The sequence below is a fragment of the Pleurodeles waltl genome, chromosome 4_2, assembly GCF_031143425.1.
Source record: "Pleurodeles waltl isolate 20211129_DDA chromosome 4_2, aPleWal1.hap1.20221129, whole genome shotgun sequence".
In the NCBI taxonomy this organism is placed as follows: Eukaryota; Metazoa; Chordata; class Amphibia; order Caudata; family Salamandridae; genus Pleurodeles; species Pleurodeles waltl.
This window is the reverse complement of record NC_090443.1, coordinates 114,651,178-114,667,727: the sequence shown is the minus strand read 5'-3', so window position 1 is coordinate 114,667,727 and position 16,550 is coordinate 114,651,178. Positions and strand designations below refer to the sequence as shown.

The following is a 16,550-nucleotide window of genomic DNA, read 5'->3' as shown; positions in this document are numbered from 1 at the left end:
ATGTATGATATACTTAGAATTAGATATTTCTGTAAAATTTATAATACAAAATGTATCTGACATTTTTAAAAATTAAAATAATTTGTACTTTAAATTAAAAAAAGGGAAGCAAGCCTGGCTGGAATCGAACCCTAAGTGCTGAGTGTGTCATCAAAATGACATTTACAAGCTATCTGGCACCTCAGGCTGAGCCTTCAAGGCTTACCTCGCTGTGCCATTGCTTCATCAAGCAACCAGCTGCTTTTAACATCAGCTGCCTGCTTGCTGAGGCATTTCATCTCTGTTGCCTGCACGCGTGCAGGGGACAGAGATGAAAGCTCCACTTTTTGACAGTGGGACCTGCTTTAGAGATCCCTCTGTCAAAAAGTGGAGTGTTTGCTGCGGCCTAGCCACAGCAAATAGCTATGTCCCGGGAGTGGGCACCCTGGGACATAGCAGGAGCCAGCCCTGGGCGGTGGTAGTCCCCAGGGCCATCTGTGACTCCTCAAGGGGGGCTGCGCGGCCCCCCTCCAATGTAGGGGTAGCCCTGGGGAGGTGGTGGTCCCCAGGGCTAATGGGGGTCCGAAATGGACCCCCTTTGTATTTTTTACTCTTTGCCCTGAGGAGGTTGTGGGGGGGGGGGAACAAGCCCCCCCCTAATAAAAAGGAAAAGGTGCCCCCAGGACCTGGCCCATCCACGGGCTTTTTTAAAAACAAGCGCAGGAGTCTGCCCTTGTTTTTTTTTTATTTTTACCGCAGATTTGGGACCCCATCGCGATTACATGGTAAAAGTTTTTTTAAATGCTTTTAAGCCATGGGGTGGTCCCTTTGGGTGCTTAAGCCGTGTTCCAAGATAGCTGACAACACTTCAACGGCTTCCTTGCTGAAGTGTTGCCAGCAAATCTGATATCAGCACAAGATTGGGAGGGGTTCCAAATCCTTCCCTATACAAATTTGGATTTTCTTTAATTTCTCTAAAACTACTGAACGGATTTACACCAAAACAAAAAAAGGTAGCTTTCTGAACCAGGACTTACCTTTCTGCTACACTTGGTGTTCTTCTGTCCAGTAGTTTCGGCGCTATTGGCGTTTAAAATCCCTATGGAAAAATGAATGGGGAAAATGTGTTTTGGGATCCCCCTTTTTCTCGCCGCCTTTAAATAGATCACCCCGAAACTTTCCAGACAGCAGCAGAGGTGACTGGCAAATTTTTTCAGGAAGTTTCATGAAGATTCGTCATGCGGCGCCAAAGATATAGGCAAGCACAAAAAACGCTTTTTATATAGAAACTGAGTCCTAAGTGGCTACAGATACCCATATTTATTATGATACGAACCCAAAGCGTTTCGGCTTCGCACAGCCCTTAAGTCCATGTATAAACAAGAGGAACACATGATATGTGTGAGAAAACACACTGCATATACATCTTTCTTCGTTTCCCTTTAAACATGCAAAGAAGTGGATTATTTAAGCAAATGGGTTCACCAAATTGACTAGTTAGAAAAAAGAAATCAACATTAAAGCCTCACGACAAAATACACTGACAGAACCTTTTAAATCTAAATTCACTTGTTGACAGATCAAAAGACACAAGGAAACTTTTCACATCCTACCTATTGTGCAATTCATTTGACAATCTTGTACGGTAACATTGTGGTTTGAAGTTCTTGAGTATTTCTATTGTCGCCTCTGAGGTGTTCATCTCCTAAATTAATCTTGACTTACTGAGCTTAGTCACAAGTGTCCTTTTACCTCAATTTTTCTTCGTTACACAACTTATGTTTGTGGAACATGGAACTGTTGCTGCCCTATTAGGCATAATCTGTCACATGCTATTACTGGTGTGTCATATATGTATCTTTGATGCAGTGCAATATCTATTTTTCAAAATCCGTGTCATCACTGCAGTAAAGACTAAAGACTTTACCCATTAAACAATAAAAGAAAAAAGTTACAACACAATGAAAAAGGAAAATGAAAAAAAGATTATCATAAAATGTTTATGCATAACAAACTCTTCGAAAAAATTCCTGGCAGAAGCACAGTCGCACTGAGTGTTCATCTCTACAGTTGTACCACTAACTCCTCATTTGTGTGCAGTCCAGTAGACTCACGGGCTTCTAGATGAATTATGTAACAAAGCGTACCCTTGCACTGCTCACACCAAAAAATTGTCAGTTTTGTCCAGCTTCATTGATGGAACTTTCAAGATGACAGTGTGCTGGATATTTTTGACCTCTCTTTGCAATGGTGCGAATATTTTCCCTGATCTGTTTCTTTACCTGGAACACAGTGCTGCATACATATCGTTTTGTGCATGAACATTACCTGCAATAAACTAACAAACTCAGTTCTGTGTGTTATGCATTTCCCTATTCTCTTTCGTTTTTTTCGAATGGCACTTCGTACTTCGTCTTCTGAACACTATATTTGCATGCCTTACAACCTGTACCCAGGAAAAAACAGTAGGTTACCGATAAGTAAATTAGCCTGATTATATCATTGAGATAGTGTATAAATGTGGTTGTGGTGATTGATCTCCATTGGCCTTTGCCATCCATTAATCCAAATCAGGTTACATGTTAATAGTGGCTTTATGGAAACAATAATGCCCTTGCAAACACATTTATATAGCAATTAGTTTAAAAGAAACCAATTTGAGTGATCTGCTCCATTTGTCCTGATCAGGTCAAATCACATGTCTTCATTGTTATGTAATAATATTTGTGAGATCATTGCAAGAACATAGTTGCCTTCCCTGATCGCAAGCTTCAGAAGAGCCTCTCATTCATGCTTTTGAGTGCCACAGCGTCTATTCTCCCTGTCCTCTCAACACATGTTCTTTTTTTTTTTTTTAACGATCCATATTTCCTTAACAGTGAGATATTATTTTCCTTCTGTATTCCGCACAAGTTCTGTTTGAAATTGGCATTGTGGATTAATACATTAAAATAATGTTTGAGTCCTGCCACCTATTGATTTATCACATAGTTTATATATGTTCGTAAGCAATTCTTCATATTAGCGCTTTAAGAGATTTGTTTTCAAATATAAATTGCCCCGAAGAAGCTCAGCAGAGCAGATCATCCCATTTTGGTCGAAACACATTTGCCAGAAATTCTATCTAGCTGCGTAGACCTTTGTATGTAATTGTATGTCTAATACTACTAAATGATGTATGCTTAAATTTATGTCTTACTGACATTTATGTGGTCAATCATTTCCCATATGTTTATGCATCCTGTGATACTTTAGTTGTCAGGCTGCACCATTATTGCTGTATATTTTTTGTAAATACTACGTAATTGTGCTTGTGATATAATTATAGTGCATTATAAAGACACTTACAAATTTAACTTTATTTGGTTAAATAGATGATTCTCGTTGCTGTTTATCATTCTCCGCAGAACTCAGTTTCATCTTCAAATGCAATAGACATCACAGACGATTTGTGGTTGTAAATTACAAATTAACCTCGGAGTAATTCCTTTTGATGTATGCTCTGCATTTTTACACAATATTGTGTGATCTAAGGGTTCAACATGGCTTCCTGTTCCTGTATGACTTCGTAATTACTCTTCCAGATTCAAACTCGGTATTGGTCCTTAGGATAATGTCCCCTTTCTTTTAAGGGTGTTGCAAATTAGTGCTGAGCGTGAAATGTAGCCAATCACTGAATACATGCCAGGTCATCTAGGCTGAGACACACAACTCCAAGGTATATCTTACATAGCAGAAATGTCATGGGCGGTAATACCTGATCCTGCAATGAAGAAACACAAAACTGACATGAGTTGTAGAAAATAGTATACTAGGGACAGAGAGGGCATTAGGGGCTCATTCCATCAGTGCCTAATTTGTAAAAGCAAACATGGAGCAAACCGAAAGGTCTGGTTTTAATGTGCCAAGTCAGGTAAATGCGGACATTCACAAAAGTGTTGCATGCACAAATTCTGTATCAGTTTAAGTATCCGATTTAAAAGTTCCCCCTTGACTCTCTTAAAATATCATAAACACATTAACAGCCAGCATGTTTCGTCGATGGACGTTCTCTGTGTATGGTTGCAGTGATACCCATATCAGCCGTGTATCAAGTTTAAGAGCACCTGTGACAAGATTCACAACAAGGACTAATCAGCTGTGTGCGTGTGCTGGGTTTTTCTTCTTCCACAGCTGCTAGTATTGTGTGTGCATTTATAGTGATTACCCCTATTTGTGCACCAGTGTAAAGGTCCTGAACAATGTCCCAAATTCCAGTTTTAAAACAAACCCTTGCAAGTATTCCCAAGCAAGATCCAGGTGAACCCTTCAGTATTTGTTGCTGTTGTTTTTTTACTTCCACAAGCCATTTCAACAGACAATGTGTTCACTATACATGAGCAGACACAACCATACCATTTGTGTTTGACTTTCACACACAAATTGAGAAATATGGATGTGGATAGCTCAAGCATCTAGTGCAAATCACCATCTGACACTATTTTACGGACAGATCAGTATCTTGGCCACAGTTCAAAATTGAAGGGCATTGCCAAGGTAGTGACATTTACAAACAAGTGCTTTTATTACCTTAAAAAGTCACCCTCCTCATGTCCATTAAAGCTAGGTGGGTCACAATCTGTGTTGTTCTAAAAACTGGGTTGTGGTTCTGAAAGGTTTAGAAAGCAGTGGTCTAAATCAAAATATGAAATCCAGTCTAGTGAGGATTACGTCAGCTTTTCTGGGACAATGGGGCCTCATTGAACCTTTCATCTGCCATATGTGGGTATCAGGTATGAGATCATTGTTGTATTTGTTGCAATTAAGTCTAGTAAATACCATACTTTTAAAAGACCCATGTATACATGAGACACAAAAATGCTAACGGCAGAGGGAGCTCACTCCCTTATATAGTGAGTACCAAAGAGATTTCATAGCAATGTTGAATTGAATACATTTAGCCAATGGGGGGACCCTCTCTGTGTCATCCACAAGAATTTGGAGTTCTCCTACTGATATTCAGAAATTCTCTCATTTATGGGATTGTTCATATTCAAGATGTAACAGCTTTTCAGTGCACCCACCTTACAGCAGAGAATATCTTGCATAGTCTTTTAGCATTGTCCCTTCAAGACATAGTGCCCCATGTACCTTGCCACGTGGATGGACCTCTTGTTATTATCCCATGCAGAGGATTCCCTGGGCATAAGAGCCTTTATTACTTTGCCGCTTTACTTGTTCCACCTGGTCATAGTCACCACTTACACTAGAGAATTGCCCTTTTGGGAATGTCTAGTAAGCTCTAAGCTAGACTCGCGTGCCCTGCATCTGCCTTACTCTTTTAGATATTTTCATTTGTGTGTTCCCTTACATTATAAATGACTGAACAAAGCCAATCAGCCAGGTAGATTTATTACCCCTGGTGCCCCGGTTTCTGTTTCATGCCTGTACTTTTATCCACTGTACACACATGAATATGCCCACACCCTGAACCTGGCCATGGAAGCCTAGCCACTATGTTATTTTCTCCGAGGCTCTATCTGTCCCATTTCACTGTTCCCAGACATTAGCTGTATGAACTGAATCTAAAGTAGCATATTTTTCCTTTGGTCCTAGTTCATAACCATAATCCTCTTTCCCCCACCCTGTTATACACCTGCCCAACTCCGTACCTCTACTCATCACTGATATCCCATTAGTTCCTCTTCCGCCTTCCAATCATGTTGCATGATGTCAGATCATACTATGATACTGCCACCCATTCCCACTTGGCCTCTTATGTCATCTTTGCATTACTCATCTGTTCTACGTGCTTGGTTACTCTTTTACATATGCGGTTTTATTATTGTACCCAGTTCTCTTCCTGATTAGTGTCCCAAGCCCCCTTTTGAATTGATCCTAATGTAGTATTTCCTTATTTGCTGTCCACCTCCGTCATTCATACAAGTAGCACAAGTTATGTTTGCTATATAGCGCCTTGTCACTCTGTACCCCTCACTTTTGTATTTGTTCCAAGTTTTCTTATCCATGTTTACAAACCACTAAAAATAGGTAGCACTTAAAATTCACTGGAGCTAGATAGCCTTGGCCACTCTTACGCAGCCATATCTCTCTCAGCTGGACTGGCCCATTGCCTCGTCTAGCCTATTGCCCTTGCCTTGCTCACTCTCTTTTGCCCAACTTAGACACTATGCCAGCCTTTTTCCCTAAGTGACTCTGTCTGCCCCCTTTACAGTGTCTGAGTCTCTCCTCTCATTTCCCCCATTGCTCTTTGCCATTTCTTAGTCCTACCACTACAAGCATCTGTTGTTGTGCAGTAAGTCATTGAAGAGCACAACTTCCACATACTCCACCCCAGACTGTGAACCACACGCCGCTGCTCCAAACACATGGGCACACCATGCAATGAGCATTTACAGGTTCTGAGGACGATACATTACGAGTTTGCTGGGAGAGTCTTATTTAAAACATGTGTGAATTAGCTGCCATACAGTAGCACTTCTTCGTTCCACACTAATAGTAGGAAGTGTATGCGAAAAGTACCACCAGCTGTGTAATTAAAGCTATTTACTCCTCTAATAATGCGGCTGCCGAAGACTTCTGTGAAACGTGTTTTGCCAACTTTTTTTAAATAGCTCTTTGGCTGAATCGTCTGTTACTCAATGACTCTACTTAAATCTGTTGGTTCTTATCCGGGATCAATCACTGCCACTCGCCCACCCCCACAGCAACACGCTCAATGTGCAGGCAAAGCTAATCCACCCATTTAGCTACGTAACTATTTATTGGGGTGTAAAAATTGTGCAGATCGAAACATGGGCTTAACACAGGCCACTGAGGCGCATGGGCCTCCCACCCCTTCAGCGGCCCCCAGCCGTCCAGGGGTCTCCATTAAGGCCAAAGTCAAACAACATCTTTCAGGTATGGGAGACTCGCTCACGTTCAGCAGGGGGGCACGCCATTTTGCTTTGCACCATTGTATCAAAGGATACCTCCTTCGTAGCTGTAAAGCGGATGTTAAAATGAAGTGCTTGTTGAGAGAAATTATTTGTCTACACAATTTATGTGTGTAAGGTCTTTTTGAGATGAAGCCGCTGCCTGCCCTGACTTGACCAACAGCTGGAGAAGCACTTGTGTGCTGTGCAAAGTCAACATGGCGTAGCTTCTTGCAGGGCAGGGGGCTGGGGTGTTACACACGCCCTAATAAATTAATTTTCTGATGGATACTTGGGTAGAGGTGCTTTTAGTTGGGTTGGATATGGTGAGGAGTGTGACGGATTTCACCTGGGAATTTAACATGCACACACTGACAAAAACATACACACCCTCTCATCTGTTTTGAAAACCCTAAAAAGGTTGATTATTTTACAAAACATTGTAATTCTCTCACATAATATCCCTACCAATCCGCATTCCTCTCCGTTTTCACTGCCTTTAAACCCCCTCTGAAGCACACGCTTGTCGCATAATTTATTTTGCCAATATATGCCAGTGTGATTGTTGGGAAATCTGAAGCTCACATCCTCCAATTCTTCCTGACCAAGCTACACCCCTAAAGGTCAAGGGCTATTATATTGCTGGATGAGATCAGCAGCATCTGGGCACATGATAGCATGAAGATGCTGACGAATGGTGAAAGGCAGAATGGACCTGAGAGTGTTAAAAGGGGCTTGGGAGTCACCAAGGTACTTCATGGAAGTTTAAGCTTTAGAGTACCAGAAGAGGTCACGCGTCATTAGGAAGCTGAATGGGAGTGTGGGCATTAAAGTACAAAAAGGCAGGCAGGGGTCACGAGGGTGCTGGATGGAAGTACGGGCATTAGGGTGCTGAAGGTGATGTCCGCATCTTCAGGGTGCTGCATATGGGCAAAGTGAGAGAGTACTTAAAGGAACTGATGAGGATACTGGACATGAGGGCGAGAAAGGAGTTGGGGAAAGTGCTGGGGTACCTCAAATTTTCCTTTATGAGAATGACTTGCCCACTGCCGGAGGACAAGTTAAAGAGATTAATATGTCTAGCCAGCAAAAGAGACATCAATCGCCATTGGTGGAAGGCACTCCTAACATGACTTCCAACATGAGTGCGGAACTCCCAATCATTTCCCACACCCAAGACACTTTCTACCCAGTCTAAAGCCTTTTATCTTTGCAATTTGTTTTGTTTTGTCATTTTTTGTTAAACTATATTGTTGGAGGAGTTGCTGGGCCCGGGCAAATATATCAAAACATATATATATATAAATGATCTAAATGATCTAAACTCCAAAATATTTTTTAGACTGAAAAGGCACACATTACCAAAGTAGTCCCTGGTAGTGAATGAAACTCCTTTGTGTGCGGATGTGCTCATTGTGAAAGAGCGGAATGCTGTCACTGACCATCGTCCCATGCTGAAGGAAAGACTCCCAGGGCATCTGTGTGTACGTCGATGACACAGCGTCTCCGTTGGTCACGAAGTTGGTGCATGATAGTTACACCTAGAGGTGTTTTTTTGGCGGAAGGACTGCTATCAAACTCTGCCTGCAGATGGACGCAATGTAGAAGAAAAAAAACAGTGTCTGCATTTGTGAGGGAAAAAAAGGCGAGAGAGAGGCTTCGGGACCCTTTGATTTCTGCAGTAACGGTCCATGCCGCAGTATTAGTCATTGGCTATAGACTGCTGATTGCTGCAAAAGCAGGCAGTTAATAGTTCAATTCAGATGCAGAAACTACGCATACGAAATCAGTGAACCTTATTTCTCGTTAAATTATATGCAATTAATCGATTCAGAAGAACAGTGGCAGAAAGAGAGAGGCGAGTATTAGATGCGAGTATATACATAGCCCTCTTAAAAATTCTGATATGGGTAAAAAGCTGGGCAAACAATTTTGAAACTGTCATGTAGCATGGCCTCTGCCGGTTCTAGACACAAGCAGATATGTGTATAGATCAGCAATATTTGCTGTTTTTGTTTTTGTTGTTTTACAAACGCCTCAAATGCAGTACCAGTTCCATTCACAAAAGCATCTACTCTACCATGCAGCGGTTGTTTGCTCAGCACCTACTAAGAAACCAGACTTATCTTGACTTAATGCAATACCATAATGCTGTCTTGTGGGCTATAAATCTTTCAAACAATTGTTTATTTGCACTGCATATTATTGCACTGCTTCATTAGCACTTAAATCGTTTTCTGCAACGTAAATATCTCCATTCTTTTATTATGTGTTAAAGCAAGCCATAACTACAAAGAAAATTATGGAATATGGGCCATCAAATTATAATCGTAATAACCCAATACAACGGAAAATATGCAATATTTAAACAATACTACCTCAGCACAAAGCAAAGTCAATTGTTGAGATACCCATTTAGTGTTGACTGTTCCTCAAAAATGTACCCACATTTTGAGTTGCATTATATACATTCTGCTAAACCATTAAGCAGCTGATCAGCTCCTGATCAAGTGATTGTGTGACAGAGGAAGGCCAGCATCTACCCAGTGTTGAACTTGCAATGACTACACACTGAAGCAGAAATTAGAAGAAACTGTCAAATTTTATTTGTGAAGCTTAGTTTCTTAAGGAGAATAGAGGCATGCCACCCATTTCAGAAAATATGCCAACTATTGCTGATTCAGTGGACAAAACACTTGCAAACATTCCCTATCTTAATTGTGAGGCTTTTATTTAATGCGGGTGAACAGAGATGTTTTCATTTTAACAATTGCGTTTAGCTACAAAAAGCAAGCCTATTAAATAGGTCAGGGTGGATACGGTGTCGAAAAAATGTCCAATAAGCAGGTTACCAGGCGTGTTTTGTGTGCTGTTCAGTTGCAACCATTTCAGTAATACCTAGGTCAGTGCTTAATTTGTAAATAAAAACATGCCGGTGCCCAAAGCTCTCCTCTGAAAAACTCGGCTGCTGCAATTAAATGTGCGAGCACAGAATACTGAGACAGCCTAATACTGAAGCCACCTCGGCCTCGTTAATCAATTTACAGCCAGTCCCTGACCTTTCAGCTCCTCTTGCAGCTTTCTGCTTTATTCCTTTGTGGCGCTTTTTCGTTTTTCTCTTTCTCCGTCTTTCCCATATTTGTCCTTTGTCACAGTAAATGCTTGAGGTAGAAAAATAAGTGCCGGCCCTCAAAAATAAGTGCCGGTGCTCAGCACTGGAAACCACCAACACAAATTAAGCACTGACCTAGGTACAAACAAAAAAAAGACACATCCCGCTATCTATCAAACATGTCTTTGGCAGCCTTTGCACCGGGAGAAAGGTTGCAAAAACACTGGGGATGATGGTTTTATCTCTGGTTATTTATTACTCATTTGTTGTCTAGGATTTCAGTACAGAAATTGTTAGAGTTTTGCTAGCCATACCCTTTGCACCGTCATTACCAAATGTAAGTGTAATTAAAGAACTTTATTTTGCAGTCTAAGATTAACTGGTTTGATGGATTGTCGTACTAAAGTAAAGATCTAGTTAAACTTCCAATAGGGTGCTCAAACCAAGGTCTCTCGTCCTTTTTACTAAAGGTTCTATCACACAGCAAAGCCTATTATTCTTTTATATTTTGATGAGTAAGAAGACATACTAGATATACTATACTGTGTAAAACTGATGGAAAAATGTGAAGATAAAATCGTACCTGTACGTATTTAAGGCAGACAAAAAAGGTGATGGATGAAGTGCTTGAATCATTCTCTGACACTGATAATTACTTGGGCCGCATCCCAACCCAAGACCTATTTCAACCTGACTGGGGCTCGTCAGTAGAGGGGTAGCTTGGTTCCAGAGACACAGTGTGCACGGCACCCCTGTCATGGCGTCACATTGAAGTATACAAAAAATGATGGATGGAACGCTTGAGTGAATCTCAGTGACTGGATATTACTTATGCCTCATCAGGTCCATTGTTATATTGAATACTGTGCCACCATGGTTTGGACAAGACATATGCAAATCAGTCTTTACACTATGGCAATGGGAGCAGTCCAGATCTGCCAGGCCAGGTCCTCCCTGAACGCACAAGCAACTCACTTGCTCATTTTGCCACTGTACCTAAGTTGCATCTTAATGAAGAGACCCAAAAGCTGTGAAAGCAGTTTTAGGTTGCTTGTGCTTTGGTTCAAAACCTGTCTGAATAGCCACCTGTCTTGGCAGCTTCAGCTGGACTTTTCGTACTGGAGCAGAATCAAGGCTGATTTGTGTATGAATGGGTCTAAGCTGAGGTCAATGAACAGCTACAAAAACAGCAGACGAAAGCAGTATTTTGCTATGCCTTCTTCAAACAGTTGCTTTAATTATGCGCCTTGACCCAACCTATATTTGTCCTCTGCAGCAGGCATTGTGACATCAGAACTCAACTGTAATAAGTTATTACAGACGACTTCTGATGTCATTTCTTTACAATTGGTGACTTAGTGCGTTTCTTGTCCCTGATTATAAAAAAAATAGCGACAAGTTTTTATACATGGATTGTAGAATCCTTTGTATCATAATAGGAATATTGCCCAAAATTTTTCACAATCCAGTTAACTGTTATGAATGTACTACGAGGGTCACTTGTAATAGTTGTAGTATGATCGGCAAAGTCCATAGTTGTAGAAACAAATTGGATATAAACCTTATTCAACTGCAAAAATCAGAAGCAAAGTATAAAATAAGAACATGACTGTGAAGGTATCCTGACACATGCCTCTTACGATGCCAGGAGGCTCTGGTCGACGTGATTAATGTATATTGAAGTGGTAAAAATGTAAACAAGCTTTTATATTAGTCTGTATGATGTTATCATTATTGGAAGACATCATGCATATCATAGAATGCAGCCACTAATGGGTGAGACTGCCACCGCTCTTATGTGTGAAGACTGCAGGCAAGTGTGTCTGCCTGCACACTCAATGACTGCTTAAATAGTTAGAAGCCCACATATACAACAGGATTTTTAGATGGAAAATGTATACTTCCAGTTTATGCAGGACACTTTATTGCCTATAGTATATTTGGATGACAATAAACTGTAGTGTTACGTACAAAGAAATAGGTGTGTACTAAACAGCGGCAGTCGCCGCATAACCCAAGGAGAGGGGGAGTAGGGGGGACAGAGATGAGGTGAAAATAAAACAAAACAAAAGCACACTTACCTTGCTTCCATCCCTCCCGCCTCGCTTTACTTGTGGTGTCCCAGCATTCACTGCTGAGACACCAGCACAGGCTCCCCAGCAATCCTGGTGCTGCTTTCATGCATAACCTAGTATGAAAGCTGCACCAGGAATGGTCTGAGCGGCCCGGACTGCCGCTCAGACACAGCCCTGAGGTCTGTGCAGTTTCTCCAGCTGCACTGGAGAAACCTAAGAGCGATGTGTGTCTTACCGTCCTGAGACGGCCGGCCAAACATACATGCACACTTAGGTGCACTCTCCCCTCATCCCCCTCCCATCTCCTGTGGCCTAACCCTGCCCCTCCCTGCACTGCTGGCTGGGCCAGAAGCAGAAAAATAAAACGATAGTAAACTATAGTTTTATTTTTCTGCTTCTGGCTCAGCCAATGGGTCGCCATAGTAAAGGAGCTGCCCCTGGGCCCGAATTGCCATTTTTTTTGCAATCTTTATGAAGGTCTGTGAAAATGTTTGCAGCTTCACGAAATTGTAAAGTTTTACGGTTTCCCACATGTCCTTGAAAATCGTCACTTTTTCTTACAATTTTATGTTACAAAGGGGAAAACTTGCATAGAAAATTTTGCCCACATTTTCCATCCTAGCTATGTTTGATTAGAATGAAAATTGACATACAATACACGGAAGAAAATTGTATGGGAAAGAGGAGAAATTAAAGTGCGAAAGTTCTAAAACTTTGCCAAGGTTGGAAATCAAACTTCACCTGCAACAAAAAGAAAGAAAATGGTACCCCTATAAAGACAATAAGTCCTGGATACTCGCATGTGTGTGTGTATAAAGAGTATATGCCAGGCACTGGTGTGCAGGTACTGTTCCCTCATCAGTTGAGAAGCTTCTCATTTGGGAATGCTGCATTCTGACTAAATTCGCAGTTGTGATGTCACTGGTGGTGTCAAGGTTTACAGATTGCCAATCACTATAAAAGATGATGTCCTGATCTTGGTGGAGATGATCACATTTCTGAGAGAAGTTATTATACATCTGAAAATAGGTGTTAGGTAGTAGAGGGTCCAAAGCACAACCATGACAATACTCATCAAAAATTGGTATCCTTTGAGTGCCACAGGCTTAGCTATCATTGGTACAGCAGGTGCAGTGTCACTGGGACCCAGAAACCTGAGGGGGGCATTGAACCCTGATAATTGCTGTATTGTACTACCCCAGTAGGAACCCATGAGATAATTTTCCTTGCTTACACCAGGGCCATGGCATCATAACAACACTACTGTTAACAACTCTTTCAATTCTCATTTTGTTTGGTGGGTCTTAAACAGGTGCATTCCAATTAACAGCTTCAAGAAGTAGTGATGCTCTTCACTGGAATTTCAAAATTACTGTTTATATTATACTACAATAGAGGGGAGAGGCTTTTTTTTTACTACACTAATGTGTAAGTGTACACTTTTTTACTGTTTACTACCGGGAGTGCAGAATTATTGGGCAAGTTGTATTTTTGAGGATTAATTTTATTATTGAACAACAACCATGTTCTCAATGAACCAAAAAAACTCATTAATATCAAAGCTGAATATTTTTGGAAGTAGTTTTTAGTTTGTTTTTAGTTTTAGCTATGTTAGGGGGATATCTGTGTGTGCAGGTGACTATTACTGTGCATAATTATTAGGCAACTTAACAAAAAAAAATATATACCCATTTCAATTATTTATTATTACCAGTGAAACCAATATAACATCTCAACATTCACAAATATACATTTCTGACATTCAAAAACAAAACAAAAACAAATCAGTGACCAATATAGCCACCTTTCTTTGCAAGGACACACAAAAGCCTGCCATCCATGGATTCTGTCAGTGTTTTGATCTGTTCACCATCAACATTGCGTGCAGCAGCAACCACAGCCTCCCAGACACTGTTCAGAGAGGTGTACTGTTTTCCCTCCTTGTAAATCTCACATTTGATGATGGACCACAGGTTCTCAATGGGGTTCAGATCAGGTGAACAAGGAGGCCATGTCATTAGATTTCCTTCTTTTATACCCTTTCTTGCCAGCCACGCTGTGGAGTACTTGGACGCGTGTGATGGAGCATTGTCCTGCATGAGAATCATGTTTTTCTTGAAGGATGCAGACTTCTTCCTGTACCACTGCTTGAAGAAGGTGTCTTCCAGGAACTGGCAGTAGGACTGGGAGTTGAGCTTGACTCCATCCTCAACCCGAAAAGGCCCCACAAGCTCATCTTTGATGATACCAGCCCAAACCAGTACTCCACCTCCACCTTGCTGGCGTCTGAGTCGAACTGGAGCTCTCTGCCCTTTACCAAATCCAGCCACGGGCCCATCCATCTGGCCCATCAAGACTCACTCTCATTTCATCAGTCCATAAAACCTTAGAAAAATCAGTCTTGAGATATTTCTTGGCCCAGTCTTGACGTTTCAGCTTGTGTGTCTTGTTCAGTGGTGGTCGTCTTTCAGCCTTTCTTACCTTGGCCATGTCTCTGAGTATTGCACACCTTGTGCTTTTGGGCACTCCAGTGATGTTGCAGCTCTGAAATATGGCCAAACTGGTGGCAAGTGGCATCGTGGCAGCTGCACGCTTGACTTTTCTCAGTTCATGGGCAGTTATTTTGCGCCTTGGTTTTTCCACACGCTTCTTGCGACCCTGTTGACTATTTTGAATGAAACGCTTGATTGTTCGATGATCACGCTTCAGAAGCTTTGCAATTTTAAGAGTGCTGCATCCCTCTGCAAGATATGTCACTATTTTTGACTTTTCTGAGCCTGTCAAGTCCTTCTTTTGACCCATTTTGCCAAAGGAAAGGAAGTTGCCTAATAATTATGCACACCTGATATAGGGTGTTGATGTCATTAGACCACACCCCTTCTCATTACAGAGATGCACATCACCTAATATGCTTAATTGGTAGTAGGCTTTCGAGCCTATACAGCTTGGAGTAAGACAACATGCATGAAGAGGATGATGTGGTCAAAATACTCATTTGCCTAATAATTCTGCACTCCCTGTATATTTGTAGAGCGCTCCATCGTCCCCTACTGGATATCCCAGCACTGAACCAAAATTACAGAGATCCATACACTGAAAGCCACTAGAGAGGAAATAGCCAAGTTTCAGTCGCTTCCAGAAAGTGAAGAGATCAGAACTGAGGCGAAGAGCCAGAGGCAAGGGATTCCAGTGGTAGGCTGTAGGTGGTTGAAGTAGAGACCACCCTTTTTAGCTTTTTTGATTCGAGGATCGATGTGCTCACGCTGGCCTGTAAAAAGTGACTCAGTTGCACAGAATGGCTGGGCCGGTGTCCTAGCATGCCTTATGTACATAACATAGTAACTTGAATTTGGCTCTGTTGCACACTGGAAGGCAATGCAGAGAATTCAAGCAGGCTGAAGCTGAGCTCCTTCTGGTGCTATTACAAATCAGTCTAGCTGCTGCAGTTTGAATTGACTGAAGACGTCAATATAAAGTCAGCCATTCCTAGCCTGCTCATGATCAGTGCTTGAGTGACATTCTTCTGCCACTCTACAGGGATCCAGTAAAAAAGCTTACGCAGCATGCATAGGAGATCAAAACATTTTCTACAAACTGCATTTACCTTGTCCTGCATAGAAAGAATATCATCAGTTTAAAAAAAAAAACAGATTCTTAGCTACCCTCTTTGGCTTAGGGGTGGGACCTAAGAGTGAAGGCCTCCAACAGTCACTCAAAACTCTGCAGGTCCCTCCAAGGAACAGGATTTTAGTTTTCTCTGTGTTGAGTTTCGGACAATGTGACTACATCCACTTAGCTACTTCTGAGAGACATTCTGTTAGATATCCTGTGTCTCTCATCAATAGAATTGATAAGCTGAGTGTCGTCAGCATATGAAAGAATCTCAAAGCGCCAAGTCTTGACAATATCCGAAAAGGATGAAACACATATGTTGTACACATGGGGAACCCTGCAATTAGACAAGCGGGGATGAGAATTGAAAGGAGACAATTGTAGGTTAACTTGGGGTACGTGGAGGGGATACTATAATGTTGTTTTCTTAAAGGTGAAGCCAAAGGATTCATTTTGCAGCACAATTTGCTGTGAATATTGGCTATAGGCGTATAAGGTGGTTCTGAAGTAAAAATCACAAACTATTTCAGTACTTAAGCATCTATTCCAGTTGCAGTGGGCGAGAGAAGAAATTGGTGTAAAATGTCAAGGGCCTATAGACGAAAAAGGGGTGAGAGCAAAGACAAGTAGAACCCTGCACATTTTAACGGCACGTGTGTCCTCTCTTATTCCCAGGTCGACCTTCACTTTATGAAGAAAATTCCCACAGGTGCGGAAGCCTCGAACGTTCTTGTTGGAGAGCTGGACTTTCTTGAGCGTCCCATTGTGGCATTTGTACGTCTGTCTCCTGCTGTGCTTCTCACGGGCCTCACGGAGGTGCCAATCCCAACAAGGTGAGCCTGGGACCCTGTGCTGAAA

At 41.6% G+C, this 16,550-nt stretch overlaps 1 protein-coding gene across 1 annotated transcript in view; it reads left to right on the top strand.

Moving 5' to 3' along the window:
- Positions 1 to 16,550, top strand: part of SLC4A8 (solute carrier family 4 member 8) — a 626,941-nt gene that overhangs the window by 302,783 nt on the left and 307,608 nt on the right. Inside the window, exon 8 of the mRNA XM_069230889.1 lies at positions 16,368 to 16,525. Coding sequence (XP_069086990.1) covers positions 16,368 to 16,525 — 158 coding nt within the window. The remainder of the gene's footprint in view (positions 1 to 16,367; positions 16,526 to 16,550) is intronic.